General features: G+C 39.6%; 1 protein-coding gene across 3 annotated transcripts in view; it reads right to left on the reverse strand.

The window, feature by feature from the left end:
* The window catches only part of cars1 (cysteinyl-tRNA synthetase 1), a 44140-nt gene extending 18820 nt beyond the window's left edge, over positions 1 to 25320 (reverse strand). The window contains exons 1-11 of one of the 3 annotated variants that reach the window (XM_003214753.4): positions 25184 to 25319; positions 16786 to 17031; positions 12082 to 12173; positions 11782 to 11870; positions 9549 to 9645; positions 6241 to 6339; positions 5293 to 5442; positions 4359 to 4499; positions 3327 to 3415; positions 2288 to 2409; positions 2088 to 2200 (exon numbers count right to left, since the gene is read on the reverse strand). In XM_003214753.4, coding sequence (XP_003214801.1) covers positions 2088 to 2200; positions 2288 to 2409; positions 3327 to 3415; positions 4359 to 4499; positions 5293 to 5442; positions 6241 to 6339; positions 9549 to 9645; positions 11782 to 11870; positions 12082 to 12173; positions 16786 to 17031; positions 25184 to 25196 — 1251 coding nt within the window. In that variant the 5' untranslated portion in view covers positions 25197 to 25319. Of the gene's footprint in view, positions 1 to 2087; positions 2201 to 2287; positions 2410 to 3326; positions 3416 to 4358; positions 4500 to 5292; positions 5443 to 6240; positions 6340 to 9548; positions 9646 to 11781; positions 11871 to 12081; positions 12174 to 16785; positions 17032 to 23793; positions 24174 to 25183 lie in introns of those variants that run through there. The other 2 variants (XM_008107762.3, XM_008107769.3) reach the window with 2 other exon arrangements.
* Between the last annotated feature and the right edge of the window lie 976 nt (positions 25321 to 26296).

Below are 26296 nucleotides of genomic sequence, written 5' to 3' on the forward strand. Positions count from 1 at the left end.
CAAAACATTGCAGCTTCCCTTCCCTTCCTGCTGGCTCAAGGAAAAGGCGCGGGCTTACCTAAGAAGGCCTGCTTGGCCTGGCTGCTGAGCAAGCTATAGAAAGCGGCCTGGAGGAAAGCGGCGTAGGTCCCCGAGGAGAAGCAGCCAGGATCGGCCAGGGCTTGCAAGCGCTTGCAAGCCCTGGCCGATTGCAAGCCCTGGATAACCCTTGTATTAAATACAAGATCCAAATAACCACAGGAATCCACAGCTAAGCGGCCCTGACAGCTGGCCATTGGACCTCCTTTTAAAAAGCTCAAATGAAGGAGATTCTACCACCCTCTGAGGTAGTCTATCATAGTAATAAAGCGTTGACTATCATGTTTTGTAAAATTGTTAAGAGTGTTACTTAACAGTAGGAACATACGAGGGCTATCCACAAAGTATGTTACATTTTGGAATTAAAAATTAACGAAGTATAGGATAAAATATTATATACAGTTGAAAGCCATACTTCAATAGTACTTTTAAACATAGTTCCCATTCAAAATTAGGCACTTTTCAGAACGATTAATGAGTTTAGAAAGTTCCTACCCTCAGCAGTTTCCCGCTGCGTCCTGAAACTCAGCCAGCTGAAGAATGAATGCAGGAGGGAGGAGCAAGCAAAACACTTCTTTTGCAAGATCTCAAGAATCCACACATTGAGGCTTCCCTTCCTGTCAGCTCAAGGAAAAGGTGCGGGTTTTTCTCTCCTCCCGAGGAGGAGCAGCCAGAATCGGCCAGGGCTTCGTAGCTGCTTCTCCTTGGAGGCTACGCTGCTTTCCTCCATGAGCGAGTTTACCTCTCCTCCCTAGGAGAAGCAGCCACATTCAGGAAGGGAAGCCTCAATGTTTGGGCTCGGGCTGTGGTGCAGGCTGGAGAGCAAGTCAGCTGTAACCAGCTGCAATGAATCACTCTGACCAGGAGGTCATGAGTTCGAGGCCCTCTCGGAGCCTATGTTTGTCTTGTCTTTGTTCTATGTTAAAAGGCATTGAATGTTTGCCTATATGTGTAATGTGATCCGCCCTGAGTCCCCTTCGGGGTGAGAAGGGCGGAATATAAATGCTGTAAATAAATAAATAAATTATTGATTGGATTCTTAAACTATGTTTAAAAGTACTATTGAAGTATGGCTTTCAACTGTATATAATAAATATTTTATCCTATACTTCGTTAATTTTTAATTCCAAAACGTAACATACTTTGTAGATAGCCCTCATACATGACATAAACGATTGAAATCTGAGATTCCTGTATGTTGCCAATGGTGGGATAATGAAATGTAATTAAAAAAACTAAAGTACCACAAGCAACGCTTTGGCAGGGCTCTGTGGTGCCAGCTTGCAACTTAAAGTATAACTTATGCTTCATGACACTCATGGCTAACTATTGAGTTTATATGAATCACACATGCCTACATCCAAAAATATCCAGCTAAAGCCTGTCATACATTTTGATTGGAGTAGAACCATGGAATCAATGGAATTTACCTATTTATTTACTTTATTTTTATTCCACCTTTCTCTCCACAGGGACTCAAGGCAGCTAACAGTGACTCAACATACTTAAATAGAAATTAAAAACCAAGTGAATGCATATACATATGATGAATATAAAAATTAAAACACAATTAAAGTAAATATTTGTGTCATGAGTGTAAAAGTGAAAATATAATTAAAATTACATTTAAAACTAGGCAAATCCCACTCACAGCAACCCTAATCATTCACTAAATGACTGATCACTCAACATATCAATTGTGAAAAGTCCTATTCTAGTAGATGTCAGCCACACAGTGCACAACAGCAGTGGCTTAAACCAATGCAAGAAAGCATTTCAGCTTGCAACAGAACCTGTAGTCCTTTTCTTCCTTCCAAGACACCAGTCTCCTTCAAACTGTGTTCAGAACATATGTGTGTGGCTGGGGGGGGGGGATTCCAAGTTGATTTTTAGGGGAGCATAGAGTGCTTTAGTAAAAGTGCAAAATCAATTCCTGCCTCATACTACAAGTGAGAAGAACTGTTTTCTGCCATACAACTGTTCTATTCCATTCAACCCATTGTCCTTACTTTTCCCCAAGGAGATTCCCACGAGGGCTCTCCAAGTTTGGAGGATTTCCATAATGCAAAATCATTTGGAGAATGCTTCTCACTTAAACGGTCTGCTGATACACTCAGGTCACCTGTGAAAGATAAGAGAGCAACTCTTTAAAATATTCATGAACCTTTCAAAAATTATCTTTATACATTCATTGACTCCACTGATTTACCTTCACCCTCCTGGAGGGCTTTTTGATCTCCCACAGCTTCAGGGACCAACTTAGCATAGGAGTGTTTTTCTGAGGCATCAAATTTCACTGTATCAAAATAGACAGATCCATTGGACACATAACTAGAAGACAAAAACACAATTTTACCCAAATTTCTAATTAACACTGAAAAGGTCACAAATGCCGAGTTTGGAAAATATATGTGTTTGGACTGCAAATCTCAGAATATTCCACAGTTGCCATAGTTAATGACCATACAGATTGCTGAGTCAGAGTTATAATCTGAAATGTATTTTTCCAAGCCCTGTAAATGTTGTTGTTGTGTGTTTACAGCTCATTCTAACTTATGGTGACCCTATTCTAAGGTTTTGTTGGTAAGATCTGTTCAGACAGGATTGTCTTTGCTTTCCTCTGAGGTGTGACTTGCCTAAAGCCACGCAGTGGATTTCCGTGGCTGAGTGGGGATTTAAACTATGGTTTCCAGAATCATGGTTGAATCCTCAGACCAGCACATCATCCTGACTCTGAAAAGTATTACTACTATAGTATTTAAAGATCTGTTATTTCACTACTCTCTAAGGTGAGCGACCGGTAGGACTCCAACAGGATTAGGGAGGCATTTCCTGATCTTGTGCCAATTAAGATGACAACAGTTGAAGTTCAATATACCTAGAGAGCATCTGATTAGGGAATTATTGTTTATTATGTTAATTCCAGTATGAACATTACACCCATTATTAACAATACATTCATAATCTATTATATCTCCTTGCCCCCCTCGCAAACCCTGCCCTAGCAAGCCAACTAGCACAGCTCATTGGTTCCTGGGATGGGACTCAAAATACAGAAAGGTTGGAACAGAGATGACTATCCAAAACCATCTACTCAGCTAATGAAAGACTCCTCTCCTCGACTTCAGCTGACTTCCTGATATTGTATCCCTAACTGTGCATCTCAAAATAATAAAAAAACCCAATGATGATCACATCTTATAAACACTTTATAAATCAAATAAAAAATAAAACCCGTACTTACTTACCCATATCCATTATCTACAATCTTCTGAACGAAGTCTACAATTTCAGGTATATATTCACTGACACGAGTTAAGACATCTGGAGGTAATACCTAGAAGCCAACGAACAATTTAAGAAACCATCTCCTTGCGTCAGGTCTCATTCACATGACAGAACCTGAAAAATTATTTTCTTGGATTACTCCCAGAATTTCTTTGTTGTTATGTGCTTTCAAGTAACTTCCAATTTATTGCGACCTAAGGTAAACTTATCACAGGGCTTTCACGGCAACGTTTCTTCACAGGTTTACCAAGACTGAGAAAGTTTGATTTTTTCCAAGGCTCATCCAGTGAGTTTCCATGGCTAAATGGGGATTTGAAATCTGGTATTTTGAGTCTTCATCTAAAACCCAAACCACTATGCCACACTTGCTCCAAATTCTTAGCCATCCAAAATATAATTTTTCCAAGCTCTGAAATATTAACAAAAGCATCCAAAAACATGCACTAATGGAGTTGGAAGAATAGCCACATATATTCATAATTCCAGAGTTACTGTGGCTGTTCTTCTGAGAGAAACAGACTGACATCTCTGAAAGCCTCAAAGGTTCTGCCCAATTCCTTCATTTCTAATGTCATCTTTGTTCTATGTTTAAACATGCTAAAATGTTATTTCTGCAAAAACTTAAAAGAACTGAGGCTGAAATAAAATCTAAGGCTAAAACGAAAACCATCACTACTGAGCCAATGGCAAGAAACTAGATCATGATTTATATCTTTGTTACAGTTGTGGATTATTAGGTATGAACAGCATCATGAAACAGAGATCTATGGAGATCACCAGAGGAAAGTGTCAACACATAGTCTTACATTATACTATATTATGTATCCAAATCAGCCACTAGGCTTGCAGCATGAAGCCTGCAACTACAATGTAGCATTGTATGTCTTCTTTCTCAACCTTCCTAGGACAGTGCATTTATAGCGAAATCAGCATGACCATTACAATTGTCGTTTCTAATTCTCTGATTTTGTTGAATCTGCCCCGCTACTTACGTTGAGAGCTGCCATATCATTATGATACTCCTCTTCCCAGAATTTAGGTAGCTTGGAAAATATTGAGTTGTCAGTCACCTGACTCCCAAATTTAGCATCCAGCCACTCAGCGAGTATATCTTTAGCTTCTTGCAACAATACCTGGAAATAAATAAATATGTAACTAACAAAACAGCATTCTATCACAATTCAATTTTTCCCAAGGCAGTCTTCATTGTATTTCTAGTTGCCAGTATTATTTTTTAACCTGTGTTCGGGGTACCCTTAACATATTAGCAAAGCTGTCTTCTCCTGCTGTTTGCAGCCCTTTGTGTTTTATTGCTTCAATAGATCTTCTTACTTTAAGGCAGGCCTGCACAACCTGTGGCCCTCCAGGTGCTTGGGCCTTCAGCTTGTAGTTCTAGACAACCTGGAGGCTGCAAGTTGTATAGGCCTAATCTAAGGCATAGTTTGAAGAGAGCCACTGGTTGCAATAAGGTAGCTGAATAGATTTTATGAACTTGTAAAATATACTTGTCCCTTTGGTTTTGGGCTTTGAGAATTAATTTATCACTTGATTATGCATTGTGATACCAGTGCTCTTCTGGTCAAGCTATGGGAGCTTTCCTTGCTTTTCTTCTGCAATGTATCCCATTCCTCACATTTCCTCCGTAACACATTGAGACTGGAAAAGAAAGCTGTGGATAAAAAAGGAATCTGTTCTGCCAACAGTGTAAATCCACTGGCATGTGTACATCTGATATAATCGTGTACCAACTTAAGTGATATAAATGGATTCAAGAAATTGAAGGTGATATTTAAGGAAATGCATTTTGGAAGATCACAAGGGTATAGTTTTCTATTTCAGTTCTCTCAACTTTGCTACTTGTAATAAATCCCGTGTCTCAATAAAGAGCATCAATCCCACAACACCTGAAATCCATCAAGGACAAACCTCAGCATGTCTATTGACATCTCCTTCAGAGAGTTTCTTTTTTAGCACATTTTCTAGAGATTCCACAGCAGTCTTCACCGCAGCCTGAATCCTTTCCAGCATTTGTTTCTTATCAGGGTCAGAGGTTTCTTGTAGCTTAGCTGAAAAGGGCTGATGTAAGAAGCATAAATTCAATGCAAATACAAAACTGAATGAAAGATTCTTCAAGGTATAAAACAAGTATTTTAGCAAAAACAATGAAGTCTTTACAGATAGTAATATAGCCGGGGGGGGGGGGGGGGATCAAGTGTTTAAGTGTACACCTTCACTGTAGAATTAATGTAATTTGAAACAACATTAACTGCCACGGTTCAATGCTATGGATATCACGAGTGCTGTAGTTCTACAAGGCCTTCTGCTCTTTGTGCCAAATAGCGATGGTGTTTCACTAAACTACAACTCCCATTATTGAGCCATGGCAGAAAAAGTGATGCCAAAATGCATTAATTCTACCATGTACATACAGTAGATGTACACAGCTTTTCTGGTCCCAAGGTCTGTACTCAAATCACAGCAAGGTTGGCAGACTGAGTGTATGTATATACATACACACACATTTCAGCATTGGTCATATCTGTGGTCTGGAGACTGCACATTCCTCTTCCCCACAAGCCCTAGAGCCTTGCTACTTGGATTTTAAAAATATATTACTTTACATTTTTTTTAAAAAGAATCTAAATTTATGCCTACACCCATTAGAGGGCATTGGTTGCAACTTCACTTTTGCGTTCAAAATCAATTTTCCAGAAGAATATGGAACTCTATCAGAAATTACTAGTCGAGAAAGAATGCAGAGGCTTATATTGGACTGCTAGTGTGGGAAGGCAGATGAAAAAGTAGCATCAGGAAAAGGGACACAAGAGAGAGGCAGAATTCATAAAGTGGACATGACCTCACAAGAGAACCTACCTGAGAGGCAATCTGAACATCTTCAAGCAGCTGAGTAGCAGATGGCTTCTTCTCTGTATACTGTTCGAAGAGATGGTTTTGTCTTGCCCTTTTTATTATCTACAACAGTTATCCAGAAAAAGAAGTTATACAAGCTGAAGCTGAAAATCAGTGTTATTTTGCAAAGCATTTCAACATTTACAAAGATGCCAGAACTGAAACTACTGTATATACTATTTACTTTATGTATAATCTTATACCAGCTTATTTATGTATTTCTATGTTAGTGTTTTATTATTTTCATGATATATATATAAAGGATAAAAAATTTCAGCCTAGGACAAAACAACAAAACTACACATCCCAGAAACACTAAACTTGGCAACACAACCCCTCATCCATGCCTCTACGTTCATACAACAAAAAGAAAAGAAAAATAAAGTCCTAATTAGAGGGAAAGGAATAATTGTTTTTTATCCAATTGCTGCCAATTGCAAGGCTAAACTCTGCCCACTTGGTCTCCTAGCAACCTACTCAGCCCAGGGGACAGGCACAGTTAGTCCTCAGGCCTCTTCCACACTGCCTATAAGATACAGATTATCTGATTTTAACTGGATTATATGGCAGTGTAGACTCAAGGCCCTTCCACACAGCTATATTACCCATTTATAATCTTATATTATCTGCTTTGAACTGGATTATCTTGAGTCTACACTGCCAGATAATTCACTTCAGTGTGCATTTTATACAGCTGTGTAGAAGGGGCCTCATATAATCCAGTTCTAAGCAGATAATATAAGATTATAAATATACAGTAGAGTCTCACTTATCCAACATAAACAGGCCGGAAGAACGTTGGATAAGTGAATATGTTGGATAATAAGAAGGGATTCAGGAACAGCCGATTAAACATCAAATTAGGTAATTATACAAATTAAGCACCAAAACATCATGTTATACAACATATTTGATAGAAAAAGTACTTCCATGTGCAGTAATGCCATGTAGTAATTACTGTATTTCCAAATTTACCACCAAAACATCACAATGAATTTAAAACACTGACTACAAAAACATTCACTACTAAAAGGCAGACTGTGTTGGATAATCCAGAATATTGGATAAGCGAATGTTGGATAAGTGAGATTCTACTCTAATGTGAAATAATTACTGTGGTACAATAATACAGAACAATATAACCTCTAAAACCAGGACAGTAAATAAAGAGCAACACTCTGAAAGCAGGGAAATTGGGAATTCCACAAAGGAAACAATCAGGGCCAGCTAACACCTCCCAAGAAAGGATTCTTCCAGAAAGGAAGCTGAGAAGGGAGTGAAGCAGTGTGTATTACCAAAGTCATTATTATTACTATCATTACTATTATTATGATTATTATTGTGTTGCTGTGAACCGTGAAAATGAATACAATCTGGCTCCAAGTATTCAAAAACATTACAATCAGAATATATAAAAATTACTGTGGTATAATAAAACAGAACAATACAATCTCTAAAATCAGAACACTAAATAAAGAACAACACTCTGAAAACAGGGGAATTCCACACAGGAAACAATCAGGGCCAGTTAACACCTCCCAACAAAAAATTCACTCAGGGAGGAAGCAGCCAGGCTTTAAAGCTGCAAGGCCATTACATGCTAATCATTTTGCCTAATTGCAGCATTCATACTTGCCTCCAACAGACCAAAAAAAATCAGAAATATTGTATATTCACAAGCTTTAGGAAATAATATCCCGATGGCGCAGCGTGCTAAAGCGCTGAGCTGCTGAACTTCTGGACCGAAAGGTTGCAGGTTTGATTGGGGGAGTGGAGAGAGCCCCCACTGTTAGCCCCAGCTTCTGCCAACCCTAAAGTTCAAAAACATGCAAATGAGAGTAGATGAATAGGTACTGCTCCAGTGGGAAGGTAACAGCGCTCCATGCAGTCATGCCACATAACCTTGGAGGAGTCTACGGACAACGCCAGCTCTTCAGCTTAGAAATGGAGATGAGCACCAACCCACAGAGTCAGACATGACTGGACTTAATGTCACTCTTTACCTTAACTACCACCAATTCCTCAATACTTCATTTCCCATACCACCATACTTCACCACAGCAACGCGTGGCTGGGCACAGCTAGTAATCCTTATAAAAAAGGAGCCATCTCCTTCTCTGAGTTGAGCATCCTGAGGGAACTTAAGAGAAGCATCAACCCTTTCTGCTCTTTCTGCTGTAGCATCTCTTCTGGCCTTTATGAATAGAAGGGAAGGCAAATGGTGGGTGTTTCCAAAGCAGCACTGGTGTTATTCCTTTTCTGTGAAATGACCCTTGACTTATACAAAACCCATCATTTTGGTCCTCAAACTTGCCTTCAACACATATATAATGTTGACTTGTACATGAGTATATATACACTATCACTGGATTTGTGTATAATAAGCCTTCTCATTATTTTCCCTCTGCTTTTTCCCCTCCCACTGCTACCATCCCTATCTCTTCTGTTTCAATTAGATTGTAAGGATCCTGTAATGAGAATCTGCTACACTGTTTATGTTACACTGTACAGCTGCCATATATGCTGGCGATAATATAATGAAAATTAATCATCCAAAATAAAGTACATTAAGGTTTTGCAATAGACAGAAAGAAAATGCTAAAACAAAAGCAGGATGTAAAAAAGAAAAGAAGGAGAATATTTAGTAATGTTAAAAGAAAACATTGTTGTAAAGCTGTAACAGAGACCTAGGAATCTTAAATTTGCCACATGAGTAAGAAAAACTTACATTTCTCTCTATGAAGAACCTGAAGACTATTCCCAAGGAGTTGGAGGACCTAGAGGTTCCTAGAGAAAATACTTCTCTAGGCATTTGCAGATGGCTTTATAATCAAATTCTGGTGAAAAGTGACTATATAGTCTTGTTGGAGGATCTAGATTTCTAGAGAGGTGTTCTCTATGGTTCAAAAAGTGTTTTTATTATTTGCAGTTTTTTCATTTGGGGGGGGGGGGCGTTGTGCTCCTAACCCCATCAAATACGGTGAGCTTACTATAATATATTTCTCTCCAGGAATCTCTGGATTCTCCAAGTTGGCCACAAAGTTGCTTAGGGGAACTTAAGCAATTCCTAGAGAGGTGTTCTCTCAGTAAAAAGAAAAAGGAAAAAGCAGCTGGTTTATATGTGTGTTTTCCCATTTTTGTAAGGATAATGTGACTCTAACCTCCACAAAAGTAGATGGCCCACTGTGCAACTAAAAACTAAATTAAATAGTTTCATCTATTGGTTTTTATCTCGGAAGAGAGATAATGGCATTATGGCACTTTACATTTACCTTGTCATCTATATCTGTAATATTCATACAGTAGAAGACATCATATTTGAAATAGTCTTTCAAAACTCTTCTCAGGATATCGAATGAGATGTATGATCTAAAATAAGTCCAAAGACAAGTCCATTTTATGTCACAAAAATCTCACATTCACTAACACAAAGCTGTTATGCAAACAAAGCATTGATAGTGTAACAATTTCCTAAGTATAACTGAATTTTTAAAACACTAACACCGACAATAAAAGTCAGAGGAAGGCAAGACACAGGTGGAAAGGGAGATGTCAAAGACACTACGAGCAAACATCAACCCTCAACTGTCTTGTTACCCATAATGTTCACCTTCAGAGTCCTGAAATAATTTGTTTAATGCTTTTTTAAAGACAAAGGGGTTGTGGTGGCACGAGTTAAACTGCTGAGCTGCTGAACTAGCTGACCAGAAGGTTGGAAGTTCGAATCTGCAGGATGGGGTGAGCTCCCGCTATTAGCCCCAGCTTCTGCCAACCTCTTCTTCATTCACTCAGTTGTTTCCGACTCTTCGTGACCTCATGGACCAGTCCACACCAGAGTTCCCTGTCAACCGTCGCCACCCCGAGCTCCTTCAAGGTCAAGCCAGTCACTTCAAGGATACCATCCATCCATCCATCTTGCCCTTGGTCGGTCTCTCTTCCCGTTTCCTTCCTTTTTCCCCAGCATCATAATCTTTTCCAAGCTTTCCTGTCTTCTCATGATGTGGCCAAAATACTTCATCTTTGCCTCTAATATCCTTCCTTCCAGTGAGCAGCTGGGCATTATTTCCTGGAGGATGGACTGGTTGGATCTTCTTGCAGTCCAAGGCACTCTCAGGATTTTCCTCCAGCAACAAAATTCAAAAGCATTTATCTTCCTTCGGTCAGTCTTCATAATGGTGCAGCTCTCGCATCCATAGGTTACTATGGGGAATACCATTGCTTTAACTATGCGGACCTTCGTTGCTAATGTGATGTCTCTGCTCTTCACTATTTTATTGAGGTTGGCCATTGCCATCTGCCAACCTAACAGTTTGAAAGCATGCAAATGTGAGTAGATCAATAGGTACTGTCTTGGCAGGAAGGTAAATGGTGCTCCATCCAGTCATGCCGGCCACATGACCTAGGAGATGTCTACAGACAACACAGGCTCTTCGGCTTAGAAATGGAGACGAGCACCATCCCTCAGAGCCGAAAGGAGAAGCCTTTACCTTTATCTGTGTTTCGTTGTTTCTAGGCACTGCTTTTGTGTATGCTGGAATCTGCCCTGAGTCCCCTCGGGGAGATAGAGCGAAATGCTATTATTATTATTATTGTTGTTGTTATTATTGTTGAAACAGGACTGCTTGTATTTTTAAAATCATGAAGAAGAAACATTAGGTTCCTGCAAATGACACCAATCAGAAAACTCGATTAGTGTAAAGAAACTGGCTGTATTTTGTGATGTAAAATGATCTAGGGTAAACAAGGTAGTATGCTGCAAACATACAGTTTTTACTCAGAAAAGAGGTAGAAAAGACCTGGCAGCAAGGCAAGCCACACAAGGGAGGAAAACAACGTGATGAATCTCCTGGCAGCAGCAGTTCTCATTCTTTCCTACCTGCCAAAAGGGTAATGCAGGCAATTCTGGAAAAGTTAACTAGAGGGAGCATGTGGCAATGACAGGGGGGGTCCGCTATCACCCCAGATCACAAAATCTCTCTAAGAGGGAGCAGGAGGTTTCATCAAAGGGACCTCACTAGTAAAACATGTTCACATTGCTCCTCTTCCTCCCTTAAACTGTGTCAAGGAATCTTATCAATAACTTTTTGGCGACTGCTTTTTGTGGTGATGGTGGGCGAAAAGCAAATTTTACAGGCATCTAGAAGAATTAAACCTTTGAAATTGATTGGGTCAATTCTTTCCTTTGATCTACAATTTCTCCAATTTTTATGTGGATATCTGTAAACATATACGGTCACTTTTGGTTTTTCAATCAAAGTTAATTAGTTAAATCTGTTGATTTGGATTATGGAACTTTGATTTAGATCCAGCTTCGGTTGTATCTAGATAGATACAGACCAAATCAGACTCAGATCCAACTTGCCAAATTGAATTCTGATCCAAATGAGGCCCCTTCACGTACAACTTTATTTCATATAGATATTGGTATCAATCAGACATAATACTTTTCTGTAAGGTGTTGCACTTCAACAACTAAAGCCAATTGCTTTTGAAATAGCACCATACCTTGCATGTCCCATGTGGGAGGCATCATACACCGTTGGACCACAGCAATACCACGTCACTTTGTTGCCATTTTGAGGCTGAAACTTGTCCTTAAGTGGGAAAAGAGACACAGTACCGATAAGCAGCAGAATATGAGCAATCTAAAATTCAGAAGAACAGCTGCACAGAATAGGTGTTGCTTTTCTTTTTAAATCAGAGCCATGTAACTGGCATTCCAAGAGCAAGATAACTATTTTCAGGTGACACTGTTTGAACCTTAGCTATGAAGAGAATGTTATCAACAAATGTAAAAATATTTACCTTATTACGAGTAAGACTGTTGTACAGGCAGAGTTTCGGTTGTGATGACTCTTTTGGTGGAGACCATGCAGGCTGGGTACGCTTGCTTTTACCTGGAAGGAAATTTAAAGGCTTACATTATTTTCCCTTTAACAATAAACCAGGAAAAGATAGCTAGAACAAACAGATTCAAATGCCTTTTTATATCATTAATTATTTCAAAAGGAATACTAGAACAACAGCCAATTAAAAGGAAAGAAAGTAGGCAGGAAGATAAACAATTAAAAAAATGCAAGCATACATAAGTACTGCTATTGTTTTTAGAAATAATCTCCAATTCAACCAGAAATCTTACTTTCAATTCAAAGTGGAACCACTGTTAAGTAAGACCAACCCTACCATTAGACAGAGTGAGGCAGCCATCTTAGGCATCATTGAGATGAAATAAGTGCAAGAGGAAGAAATTATTATGTATGCATGTGGCATGTAATATCATGTCCTTTAAACTGGTAGTGGAGGATTCTGTCCCATTAACACCAATGCCTTATTCCAGCATTCAAAAAAGAGTAAAACAAACACATGAAAAGGCTGGGCCTATTCATCTCATTGTCAGGTCATGAGTAGAGACAGCATGAAGCTTCTTCTGTCTATTGGAGCCTTTGCAGACAATGAAGATCTGACTTTTCTGGGTATCCTATCATGTGGCAAGGCTCTTCTCTTCAGACTAAAACAGGGTTTGGGGAAATTAAAACCTTCAAAACAAACAGGTTTATTTTAGAATAAGCTTTCATGAATTACATTTTCTCAGTTAAGGGGGAAGTATTAGAATGAAATAGAATACAGATGATGGCAATTGTAATTCTGGTTATAAACCTTAAAAGGACTGGTTTAGGATACCTCTCCTTACATCTGCAAGCCAGCACACAGATATGCTAGACTTCCAAATGTTTCTCATGTACTAAAGCAATACATTCTGCTTTCAGCTAAGCATCTCTATTGAAGATTTGTTCTCTACATATGAAGAAAGGCAACAGATGGGATTGGGCTAGAAAACTTCATATTTTCACATATTCAGATTTTTTGAACACCTGAATAGGGCTCAGGTCTTGTGCTGAAATCAATGCTCACATGCTACTCTGATCAGCATATGTATGCAAAATAAATGTAGAATGTACTCAAACTAATAATTAAACTACCTCAAAAAAAACTCCATCTCACAGGATCTTGGAAGCTAAGCAGAGTCATGCCTGCTCTGGATGGGGTATCACCAGTGAATATTAGACTATATATCAGAAGAAGGAACTGGCCAAACTACCACTGAGTATTCTTTGACTGATGAAGCCCTATGAAATTCATGGGGTCACTATAAGTTGATGGACAACTTGAAGGCACACGAAAACACCATCTTTCCACTAAATTTAGCTATATGGGAATGCTTTCCACCTAGAATTCTGTACATGACTCAAACAATAAAATGTCTTTGGTTGACTTAGCTTGCTGGACATTCAGTGTGTTCTATCCTAGAAAACAATGTCCAAAGAACTTTCTTAGGGGCTCTGCAAACGTAATGTATTTGGGAAGAAATATTTCCAGTTCTATTTGTAAGCCCTAAATTTGTCACAACCTCAGAAAAATCATTTATTGAGAATGATGCAAATATATTTCTGCACATCAATGTAAATGCACAATTCTATGTACATTTAATCAGAGGCAAGTCTCACTGTACTCAGAGCTATGACACATTAATCTCAACACAAAAGTGCTTTATACTGAACCATTGTTCCATCTGATCACTGCTATCCATACTAGTGCACGACTGGGATTTCAGGCAAAAATTATATTACCCCCACCTGAAGTATAAGGAATAGAACATGGGACCTTGTGAAAGTAAAGCATATACTCTGTTGCTGAATCACAAGCTTTTCTTAGAAGCAAGAACCAGGAATTGCATTTTTTCATTTTATGGATAGAATGTTAACATAAGTAATAGTAGTATGTGCATGCATGTGAGAATACCACTAGGTATGAACCAAAGAATAGATTTAGGTGCACCCAAGGATCTGGGCAGATCCAGTAGATTACTTTTTTAATGATCAGATTTACACATCATAGCAAAACTACTTGGGAAAACTCCCTATTTCGAAAATAGCTTGCCAAATGGCTCAAAGATCTGCCCTGTGAGAAACACATGCCCAATGTGTCTCAGTCATAGTTATTTAGATCCCTAACACTAAAAAACGTTGTTTGAAATCTAAATTAATAATGTAGTCCATATATCTGAAGTGCAATGAAACCTAAACTACTAAGCATCACTCATCTGTTTCAGATTCTGTATCTTGTCCTATATGTAATTCCTTGATATTCTGGGATATAGAGTTGTGTGGAAGAGCCCTTTGTGACATTGGATTCTACAAATACAATTCTCAAACACAACTGAAAAGTACTATTGGCAGAAATCTTAATGTGTTTTCAACAGTTTCCCAGCTTGCCCTCTGGTGTCCTCAGAGAAAAATGCTAGCATTCAGCTTAGCTTTTCTGAGAGGCACATTCCAGCACTCTCAAGTGTATTATTGAGGAAAGCAGTATTTTTTAAACAAACCTACATGCATGATATACAAGAACAGTGCTCTTAGGATGGGTTTCCTTGTGGAGAGCAAAAGCAGAGTATAAATAAACATAATAAAATAAATAATACATATGCTATAATAGTAAGGTTTATGAGAATCCACCCACAGCTTTTTGAGATGTTCAAAATTATTCACTGCAGGCATTTTAAAAAGTTCTTGTCAGTTCTCAAGAAATCCTGAAGTAACAGAACATAGCCTCCTCTCTTGTTCACTTGATCTGCAAAGATCCTTTGTTACAATATTACTGAGAGCCACTGTAATGCAACAATTAAAGTACGGGCTAGAATGAGGGCCATCTAGATTTCACTTCCCAGTGAAATATGAAACTAACAGTGTGACTCTGGAGTAACAACTCACTCTAAGCTTGTCCTACCTTGCAATGTCATTGTGAAGATAGTGAAGAGCTGATATAAAGATAATGTGGGACTTCGAACCCATGAAAAGAAAAGTAGAATACAAATGCCACTTCATTAAATAACATTTAAAAAGAGCTTAAATAAAATATATTGTCAAGCCACTGTGACAGAAATCTCATCATCCAAGGTCAGAGCAGTGAAAGCAACAATCAACTAAAAATTCCAGATACACTCCAGTACTTCAAACAATCCTACAGCGGGTATTTATATTAAACTTTACGGAAGATGGAAAATGCTGAATTCAGTACTAACACCAAATAAGCTTATGTCATTTAAAAAAGAATGTGAGTTTCACACCATTTTTTCTAATAGTCCCAAATAAGTCGTACATGCCTTTAGTGCTTGATGCAGGCTTTAGAAAAATCTGGCATAATTGTGATGTTCTTAAAATTAGATTAGCATAATGTGTTGGGAAAACAGTTATTTTAAGAGATCGCGTTGTCCTAGAGAATATTAATGAATAAATACTATACTGTCAAACCTCTGTATTCAAAGATTCTGCATCCATGAAGTCATTTTTGGGGAAAGTATTCCAAAAAATTCCAAAACACAAACATTGATTTTGCTGTTTTATATGAGGGAAGCAATCTTACAACACCATTGTATATAATGCTATTTGAACATACATGGATTTTTGTATCCATAGGAGAACCTAGATCAAATTACAGCACATACTTGGAGCTCAATGTAAACATATTAAATATTGGGATCAATTTGGGTATCAAAGTACAGTGGTACATGAACCAATTTGCATACAGCTTGGCTAATGAAGCAAATATATTATGGTGGCATATTTGTAAAACAATTATAAGTACATCTTCCATAAATACAAATATTACTTTGTGCAGGTTGAATGCCCAGATTTATCCTCCTTTTCACTATAAAGGAATACTAATCATTAATCCATTTTTCTATAATAAATAAGTAATTTGTGTGGAACTTTGCTCCTAGTTAGCAAGCAAAGGATGAAAGACAGGAGCACTGCCACTGGTGAACACCTATGACAAAGCTCAAAAATTATTTTAAATTTCGTTCCTCAGTTTTTGTCAAAGGACCAAAATATATTTCAGTACAGATTTTGCTAATCAGCAAATCACTGTAATCATGTAAATGATTAATATGGGGGAGGAGTCACAAGGACCTTCCTTCTCTATAATTCCTTCTCCTCCCGTTCTCTTTCAACATTAGAAGGGAATGGAGCATGTACATACGTCTCCAGCCACATCTCCTTTCTCCATCCAGCATTAGGAAGCCAAGGTCCTTCAAAGATGCAAGTGATCATTTCAGAAAACAACCAGGGACTTTTCTTTTTTATGCAGGACCAGGTCTGGAGAGTTTCAAATTCCACTTCACCATATAGTCTCTTGACCACTTGACCCAATCATTCTGTTTCTTGCTTGTCACCTTCACCCAACACTACATGCTTGTTATAAAGAAAGACAGGAGAAAGCTCCTTTGAGGAGGGGTGGAATGAAAGATAATGGGTAAATAGTAGCCAATAATTTTGATACAAAAGGGATGGTGGCTTGATGTCTCACTGTAACTGTACAGAAACCAATGGTAATCAATGGTAGGAGCTCATGTAAAATAAGAGCAACAGAATAACCCTTAATAGGGACTTTCCGTATTTTTCAAAAGTCAAATTTAGAAATCAAGGTCTTTAACTCCCTGTTACTACTCACTTGTTTGGAGTTTACAGGAGTCACGTTTCTCACTGCTGCCATCATAGATTGCTTCTATGTGCCTGTACCAACGAACCACGTGGAAATACTGGTCCATAGGTGGGCCTGAAAGCTGTCTGAAAGCTTCCACATCTGCGTGTGAAAATATGAACCCCTGGATATAGCTACGAGTGCTGAGATACTCATTCAGAGCCTTCAACCTGGCTTCCTCTTCGCTAATGTTCAGAATGCAACTGTAGTCAGACACTGCAAAGACAGAGGTAGATGACAAGCAGTCAGATCCTTTTGCTTAAAAGCATCCAGGAACAAAGCATCCCACAGTTTAGATGGGCTCCTGAGGAAGGCATGGCAGGGGGATTTATGGCAAAGCAGCAGCTGTTTGGATGGGTGGTCTTACAAATGTGGAAGGCCAGAAAAAAGCCAAAAAATGTGTGAGAGAAGTACCAAGAAATGGAGGCGCAGATATCCTGGATTTCACAAGTTCATCATATTTCTAATCTTCAGAGGATGTTATCCTTCTGATATGTTAGACAACAACATCCACTGGACATACTCTTAAGAGTATGATCAGATGTATAGTCCAAAATATATTGAAGGTACTGGCTTGGGAAAGGGTGTTGTTGTTACAAATACTGGTTTGTTTCAAAGTACCATATGTTGTCATGTAATAGTCGCACCTCCTCCTGGGGGAGGGGGGAATCCCTATCCTTATCCAAGGGTCCCCAAATTCAAGGCCAGAAGGCCAGATTAAGCCCTCCAAGGTAATTTCCCAGGACCCAGTCCTAAACCTTAAGACTTAGGGTTGCCTAATTCTGAAATGACTTGAAGGCACGCAACATCAACAATCCAAATTAACTTGACTTTCTCACCAGGCAAAAGCAGGCCCACACTTCCCATCTAAATACTGGTAAGTTTATGTTGGTTACAATTGTCCTTCATTTTAAATATTGCATTGTTCTTTCTTCTTTCTTTGCACTACAAATAAGATATGTGCAATGTGCATAGGAAATCATTCATATAAAACATGCAGTGTGCATAGGAATTCGTTCACTAGTAAAATGTGGGCTAAGCTAGTAAAATATGGGCTAGACAATACTACTGTTAGGTGAATTTGTTACTGGCCAAGCGACCGAACCCATAGGGTGCTTACCATCTTCATCCTGGAAAGAAGTGACTAGTGTGTTCAAATTAGGGGAAAGGAGATTCCACTTGAACATTAGGCAGCTGTTCAACAGTGCCTTGGAATGTGGTGAAAGCTCCTTCTTTGGAGGCTATTAAACCTAGGCTGGGTGGCCATCTGTAAGGGGTACTTCAACTGGTCTTTTCTGCATGCAGCGAGTTGAATTAGATGGCCCATGTTTTCAAACTATAGTCATCATCACCCAACAGTTTGAGGACCCCTGCCCTAATCCTTTACAGTGTCCCCTCACTTATTGCGGGGATTAGGTTCCAGGACCACCCGCAATAAATGAAAATCCGCGAAGTAGGGCCACTATATTTATTTTAGTATTTATACATTATTTTAGTAGTTATACACTATTTTAAGTCTTTATCAACCAATTGTGTGTTGATAAATCGCTTTCTTCTCCTCACATTGCCACTTGGGCTCCTTTTCTCTCCCTTTGGCTTCTCCTTCCTCCCTTCCTTAGGCTGTAAATTGAATTTTTTTATTATTTATAGTAGTCTTTTAGAGTTTATTGAAAAACTGCGAAACACTGAATCTGCGAAAAGTGAACCGCGAAGTAGTGAGGGAACACTGTACATGGTTTCAGCTCTTGCATGAGTCAGTGAATGGTTTAGAACAAGGATGGGATGGGAAATGGGGGTGGGGTGGGGACGATTACACTTTGCATTCCCCTCCCAAACCCCTGTGGATTACTCAATCATATTTTGACCACAAGGGCCTTGCTTTGAGGGCCCTTGTGGGTAGAAAAACAAAGGTGGGGGATGCATCAGGTTTGTACCTTCCCTAGATCTAACTTAAGAGAGCCTAAATTACCTCTACAGCAAACACTTGACCCTGTAGCTTGAGGTCACTACTGAAAATCATAGGTTTAGGAAGGAACATTGTTGTTATACTTAGATCCAGAATCCTGTTCTGTGGCAAGCCACAGAACAGGATTCTGTGGTTTTCTAAGTGACCCACAGATCATATGTTTGCTAATGTTCACTGCCAAAACATTTCTTCAGGATACCTAGTCACCTTGTAATCATAACTAGTTCAAATTGTTTTAATTTGAAGAACTTAAAACACAGTGATATTATCCACGCTGACACATTTTTGAGATTTATATCTAAAATACTAATTTATCCATGCTGTCATTTGCCAAACATTTAGCCACTCCCACCATAGTTTGGATTATTTCTCAAATACTGTACATACTTGGAGAGAAAAGTCTATTGAGAAACACTGCCATTGTTGCTGCTGTTTTGGGCCTTCAAGTTGTTTTCAACTTATAGTAGCTCTAAAGCTAGCACATCACAGGGTTTTCAAATACCAGCCCAAGATCAACCAGTGGGTTTTCATAGCTGAGGAGGGATTTGAACTTTGGTCTTCAGAATCACAGTCCAACACTAAAACCAATACACCATGCTGGTGTCATAATGATTAGTGTACTTTAAGACCATCAAGTAAGGTTAGTTCTCAAGACTATATGAGGCTGGACACAAAGAGAGTCAAGTACACCATGTGATGTTTTAAGGCCTAGGAATACTCAACTACCCCAACTAGTAATCACATCCACAGTTAACATTATATGACAGATGTCTATCTTTATCCTTCTCTGGCTAAGATGGCCAGACATAGGAGGCCAAGACTGCACCTTTAACAGTCACAACAGACTAAACTTCAACAAGCATAGCAGTGTTGCTCACTCTTCTACAGAAGTACTAAGGTCCTAGGTACCTTTTCTCTCACATACAGTCAAAAAGAAGAAAACAAAATAAACTGTTCTAATATCAGTGGTGCCTGCTGCTTGAAGACCAAAACTTAGCAAGAGACTTGGCCAAAATTGTACAATGACCACAACAACATAGCCTTACTCATATAAAAAACATGAGGGGTCTCACTCAGTGATGTAAGTTTCCAGAAAAAGTAAAATGGGAGATTTTCCAGTGCTCTAAGCAATGTAACCTGATTTAGCCAATTTGTTATTAAATGTTATAAAGTCTTATGTGCAAATTATTGTACTGGAATAGCTGTAAAATGTAAACAAAATACAATATACCCGTTACATTTAACTAGGAACGGCTATAGCTGAAATAACACTTTTTAGGACATTTACCGAAAGAGAACTATACTTAGTATTTATGTCTCATGTCTTCAGTTTAATTTTCATTTGCTGAGAAATAACTGAAACACCTTCACTTCACTCACTATCTGCACTTCATTACTTATCAGTTCCCTTTCAAATTGACAAAAAAAGGAATTTAGTACAAATAATTGATCACTTTATTTCACTAAAGGATGGCTATAAAAAGATCAGTACGTGGACACAGGCAACTTGAAATGCAAACAAACTTAGTACAATAATGAATTATCCTAGTTTTCTGAACACAAGGGTTAGTTAATTCTCGTCTTCTTAGGGCCCTTCCACACAGCCATATAACCCAGAATATCAAGGCAGAATAACCCACAATATCTGCTTTAAATTGAAATATCAGCATCCACACTACCATATATCCCAGTTCAAAGCAGATTTGAGATTTTATTCAGCTGTGTGGAAGGGGCCTTAGAAGACTCACTACTTGTTAATATCCTATATTTATCCATCTCATATGATTGAATTTGAAAATGTGGCAAGAAGGGGTAACTTACCATATTTTGCCTTGACTATTTGTAGTACAACAGCTTAGACAACTACAGATAAATAGGTGTGTGGGGATTTTTTTTCTGAAGTTTTCTACTCCATACTTCTTGTGCCCACTGCTTCTAATGCAGGGCTAAAAGTACAAAGCAAAAGAGGCAAAGCTTCATTTCTATAAATGAGGAAAATCAAAGGATTTGGTGTATAATAACCAGGAGCAGTTTTCAAGGGAACAATATTGGGCCAGCTGTATCCGTCGGGGTGTGGTTTCAGGTTCACGTGCAGATTCGAAAAATGTGGATGATCAAGTCCCATATTATTAAATTGTGTTGACTTGAAAGGATCTACAAGGGCTGCTGGTCATACTGCCTCTTTCTATCACAAATGTACAGCAACCCACAACTTTGAATTCGCCAGTTGCAGCAAAACCACCTGAGTATATCAGTTGTGGTGGATTGAATCCACTGGTGTATATCCCGCAGATGCATTTTAAAAGACAAAAGAGTACAGCTTTCTCCAACTTAAGGGACAAACATAGTGCTTGATGGGGAAGGGATATGAGTTGCAAGTGAATGCTTAAATGCGTAGACAAACATAAACCCACTTAAAAAACAGAATTCACAAAAAATAAATCAGTATCCACAACACTTATCTGCGATTTCCATTGTTTTAAATTTATATTTTATTGCAAACTGCTTAGTGAATTTTACTAGGAAGCAGTCTAGAACTATTTAAAAAGCTTAGACATGTCACAAAATCTCAGGTTACCCTACCTACAGGCTTGTTGTAAGGCTAAAATAGGATGACTATGAGCACATTCAGCTCTTTGGAGGAGCAGGAGAATTCAAACATAGGAATAATATGTCACTCATAGGAGTACCTCCCACGTGACAATCACCTCAAACATCAGTGGCCCAAAGTACTATGGTTGCAGTTCTCTGTTCATCACCTGGTAGGAGACAAGCTTTTGTATATGTGCTCTGGAATGCAAAATGATTATCCTTTTTAATTAATGGTTTTGCATAGTACCTGCGAGACATAATTACATGTTTATATGGAAATTAAGATTTAACTATATATGAACTATATATTTAGCTTGACTGATGAATTCTTTTACTTCTATTATTGAACAAATATAAAACACCAGTGCACGTTTTTTAGAAAAAGTTCACTTTTGAAGTATCAGAATAATTCCGAGTGACTGTTTTCTTCTCAGCACTGGTTATAAGCCCTCACTGTTTTAGGTACTGGTACCTATTTGATCAACAGCTCAACATTTAATTTTCCATGTGTAACAAGGTACTACCATAAATGAAGAAAACTCCATGAAGAGAGACATATGAAGTTCAAATGAAACACAAGAGCTGTGACTATGCATACCAAAGTGCTCCGTTGGCCACTCAAGAAGAGTACCTTCTCCAGATGGCCATAGTCATGCCTGCTTTGGATGTTGTAGATATGTACGAACACTTTGTTGCAAAAGAGATGGCCTGCTACTTTCTTAGTGTACCTGAATCTCAGAAATTAAAGATTCAAAAACAAAATTTCAATGTGCAGTCATGCTGTTCATCAGAAGCAGTAGATAATGACAAAACAGAAAGCCAAGGCCTTCACAGTGTGCTCTTCTGCATGCCAGTCTTGGCATTGTATTCATAGTAGGTAACCGCTTGCAGGGAAGTATCACATGCCTGCCTGATGGCAATTCCTATTTTTAAAATAATGGAAACTTTCCCGACCTTTCAAAATATCCAGGCTTGGTTTAAATGGAAGCCGTGTGCATTATTGATTAAAAGACTAGACTGCAAATTGGGAGATTAGGCTTAAAATCTCCACTGAATCATGGATCTTACTGGATAACTCTGGGTCAATCTCATTCTCTCAGCCTCACTTCACAGGGTTGTTGTGGGGATAAAGAGGTTGGAGAGGTGGAGACCTATGCTGGCCACCTTGAGCTCATTGGGAGAAAAAAAGGCAGGATATAAATGCAACTAAGAATAAAACAGAGCATGCCTACCAAGGTAGTAAAGCAAATATCATTAGGTAAACAGGTCCAGTCAAGTTATCATGACCTTATTTTCCTGCCAGGACTGAAAAAAACAAACAAACAAAAAAAACAGGTTTCAGGTCATTACTGAGGGAGATGTTTGGATTCTACTCTGTGCCCCTAAACATACATCAGAGGTAACTACCACCAGATATTTGGCTTACCTTCACATGAATGAAACCAAGTCTACAAGTCGCAAAATAGAGGAATAAAAGTAATATGGCTGGGTTAATCACAATAGCAGTCTTTTACTTCAGAAACAATACTTTAGGCTTTACCCAAATTATACTCTTACAAATACTAAAAGCTAACTTTCTGATGACAAGGAGTACTTTCACAAGACCTTTTTTGCAAGTCTGATTCTAAGTTTAGAGTATACATAAAGTAGTCTGGCCTAAATTACAGTCATGGGAGATGTAAGCTCATATCAGGTAAAATTCAGAAGATTAGGGTGCCATTCAACCTACTCTTTGAGGCATTATTTTGGTGTAGTAAATACTAACTGATCTCCCAGTTAAGCATTTGTTGAAGTAACTGGAAAAAGCTCTAGTTAACTCAAGCATAATGACTTGGAAGGCACTGAACAGACTGTGTTCTGGCACCATGAGATTCAGAGCTAACCTTAAGAAATGGGGTTTCAAAGTGGAGTCCATGGCATGCAAGTATGGAGAAGAGCAAACCACAGACCACTTATTACAATGCAGTCTGAGCCATGCCACAAGCACAATGGAGCACCTTCTTACAGCAACACCAGACACACTCTAAGTGGCCTGCTTCTGGTCAAATGACATTTAGTATAATGCCAAACTTTTAACTTTGTGGGTTTTTAAAATACATAATAACTGTAGTCTCAATTTGCTTCTAACACGATAAATAAATACTCAAGCACAAATTCACAATGGGTGAAACTCCCCATGTGAGCTCATCTTTACACGATTTCCCTTAACTGACACTTTTGCTGCAGATAACACGTCAACTCGGTAGGCTCTCATAGCTTTTTTGTAATTTATATATACAGAAAATGGGAATTTATCAGTTTTCATCCTGACTTGCCACATATTCTGACACTCCCCACACCACAGAGAGCCTGAATATTGCCACTTGGAGAAGTCATAAGATGACAAAAGAGCCAGGTTTGAATATTCGAAAGGATCTCACCTTGAGGAGGAGGCAAGTTTGGGTCTTGCTGCTCCAGAGACTAGGACAAATGGAGCAATGGATTGAAATTGCTGGGAAAGGGATTCCACCCAAACATCAGGAAGAATTCCCTGAGGGTCGGAGCTCTCCAAAAGAGAAATAGGAGGTTTGGGGTGGGGGGTGGATGGCCACCTGCTGGGAAGCCTTGGATTGTGTGTCACAAGGGCCACCCAGTGACTGGACTGGGTGGTCCTTGTGAACTCTTCTAACTCTGTGATTGTATATTACTTATTTCATGTCAAAAGCCTTTTGAGTCAAACTTGGGTGGGATTTGGACCCATATCGTCCTTGGTGTTGGGTTGCTGTGATTTGATATTAGGCATGGGCAAACTTCAGCCCTCCAGGTGTTTTGGACTTCAACTTCCAACCATTGTCAGGCATTGTGGGGGGTTAAAGTCCAAAACACTTGGAGGGCTGAAGTTTGCCCTTGTCTGTGATATATCCTCTTACAAACCTCAGCCCCAAAAACGTTGATTTCCTCAATAAACCCACTGAAACTAAAACCTGCAGAAAGCTTTACTCCCACTGAAACCCCAACAGAAAGTGTCTCAAGGCAACCCGAATAGGAACGCAGGAGGATTTGTACCCATATTGTCCTTGATGTTGGGTTGCTGGGAGTTTTCTGGGCTGTATGGCCATATTCGAGAAGCATTCCCTCCTGACGTTTCGCCCACATCTATGGCAGACATCCTCAGAGGTTGTGAGGTATACTGGAAACTAAGCAGGGGAGGTTTATATATCTGTGGAAGGTTCAGAGTGAAAGAACTCTTGTCTTTTGGAGGCAAGAGTGAATGTTGCAATTAATCACCTTGATTAGCATTAAAAAGCCTTGTAACTTCAAGGCCTGGCTGCCTCCTGCATGGGGGAATCCTTTGATAGGAGGTGTTAACTCTAAAATCAGGACAGTAAATAAAGAACAACTCTCTGAAAACAGGAGAATTTCTGACACGAAACAATCAAAGCCAGCTAACACCTTCCAAGGATTCCCCCAGGCAGGAAGAAACCAGGCCTTGAAGCTGCAAGACCTTTCAATGCTAATCATGGTGATAAATTGCAGCATTCACACTTGCCCCCAACAAAGAGTCTGGACATTTCACAGATATATAAACCTCCCTTGCCTAGTTTCCAACAGACCTCAACAACCTCTGAGGATGCCTGGCAAAGATGTGGGCGAAACGTCAGGAGGGAATGCTTTTGGAACATGGCCATACAGCCCGGAAAACTCACAGCAACCCAGTGATTCTGGCCATGAAAGCCTTCGACAACACATCGTCCTTGGTGTTCTTTCTGCCCTTCCTTCCCGCCTTGGTGTTCTTTCCTCCTTCCTTCTCTCTCTCTCTTTCTCTCTCACCGGATGTAGCCATGCCGCGTCCTCTTCCTCTCGCTTCCTGCCAGGCGCCGATCTACCTCACAGGCTGATGCAACCAACGCCGTGTCCGGAAGCGCAGCCCCGCCTCGAAGCGTCACTTCCGGCCCGAGTGCGTAACGTGGCAACGCCTTGGAAGCGTCTCCTGGGGCACGAGGGTGTCACGTGATCGGAGAGCGGGCTTTTAACTCCACCGGAGGCGCCGTAACGTGAACGCCGTGTGACTCCCTTGCAGTTGCCCTGGCTCAATGCTCTGGAGTCGTGGGAGCTGTCGTTGGGGGAGACACCCGGGCCGCTTGGTTAGCAAAAAAGGAGGAAGGCATGGTAAAGCTACAACTCCCATTTTTTTCCGTGTCAGGAGCGACTTGAGAAACTGCAAGTCGCTTTTAGAGTGAGAGAATTGGCCGTCTCCAAGGACGTTACCCAGAGGACGCCCGGATGTTTTGATGTTTTACCATCCTTGTGGGAGGCTTCTCTCATGTCCCCGCATGGAGCTGGAGCTGATAGAGGGAGCTCATCCGCGCTTTCCCCGGGTGGGATTCGAACCTGGCAGCTTGCAGATCAGCAGCCCAACCTTCAAGTCACGAGGCTTTAACCCACTACTCTACCGGGGTCTCCTACAACTCCCATGATTCCACAGCATTGAGCCAGGGCAGCGAAAGCGGTGCCAAACCGCATTCCTTCTCCAGCAACAACAAAACTTTATATACCGCTCTTTCTCATAAAAACATTCAATACATATACAAATACAAGAACCAATATAATAACAATTAACAAACATGTTTAAAATTCCAACATTTTAAAACAATATAATACCTAGTAAGAACAATTACTAGGAGAAGCATCCTTGGTTACCCTTGTGCTGCTCTTGGGAAGTTCTTCCGTTGTGATCATAGAATCAGTAGAATTGGTGGAGACCTCGTGGGCCGTCCAGTCCAACCCCATTCAGCCAAGAAGCAGGAAAATCGCATTCAAAGCTCCCCCAACAGATGGCCATCCAGCCTCTGCTTAAAAGCCTCCAAAGAAGGAACCTCCACCACACTCCGGGGCAGAGAGTTCCACTGCCGAACAGCTCTCTCTCACAGTGAGGAAGTTCTT

Source organism: Anolis carolinensis, chromosome 1, assembly GCF_035594765.1.
Source record: "Anolis carolinensis isolate JA03-04 chromosome 1, rAnoCar3.1.pri, whole genome shotgun sequence".
Lineage (NCBI taxonomy): Eukaryota > Metazoa > Chordata > Lepidosauria > Squamata > Dactyloidae > Anolis > Anolis carolinensis.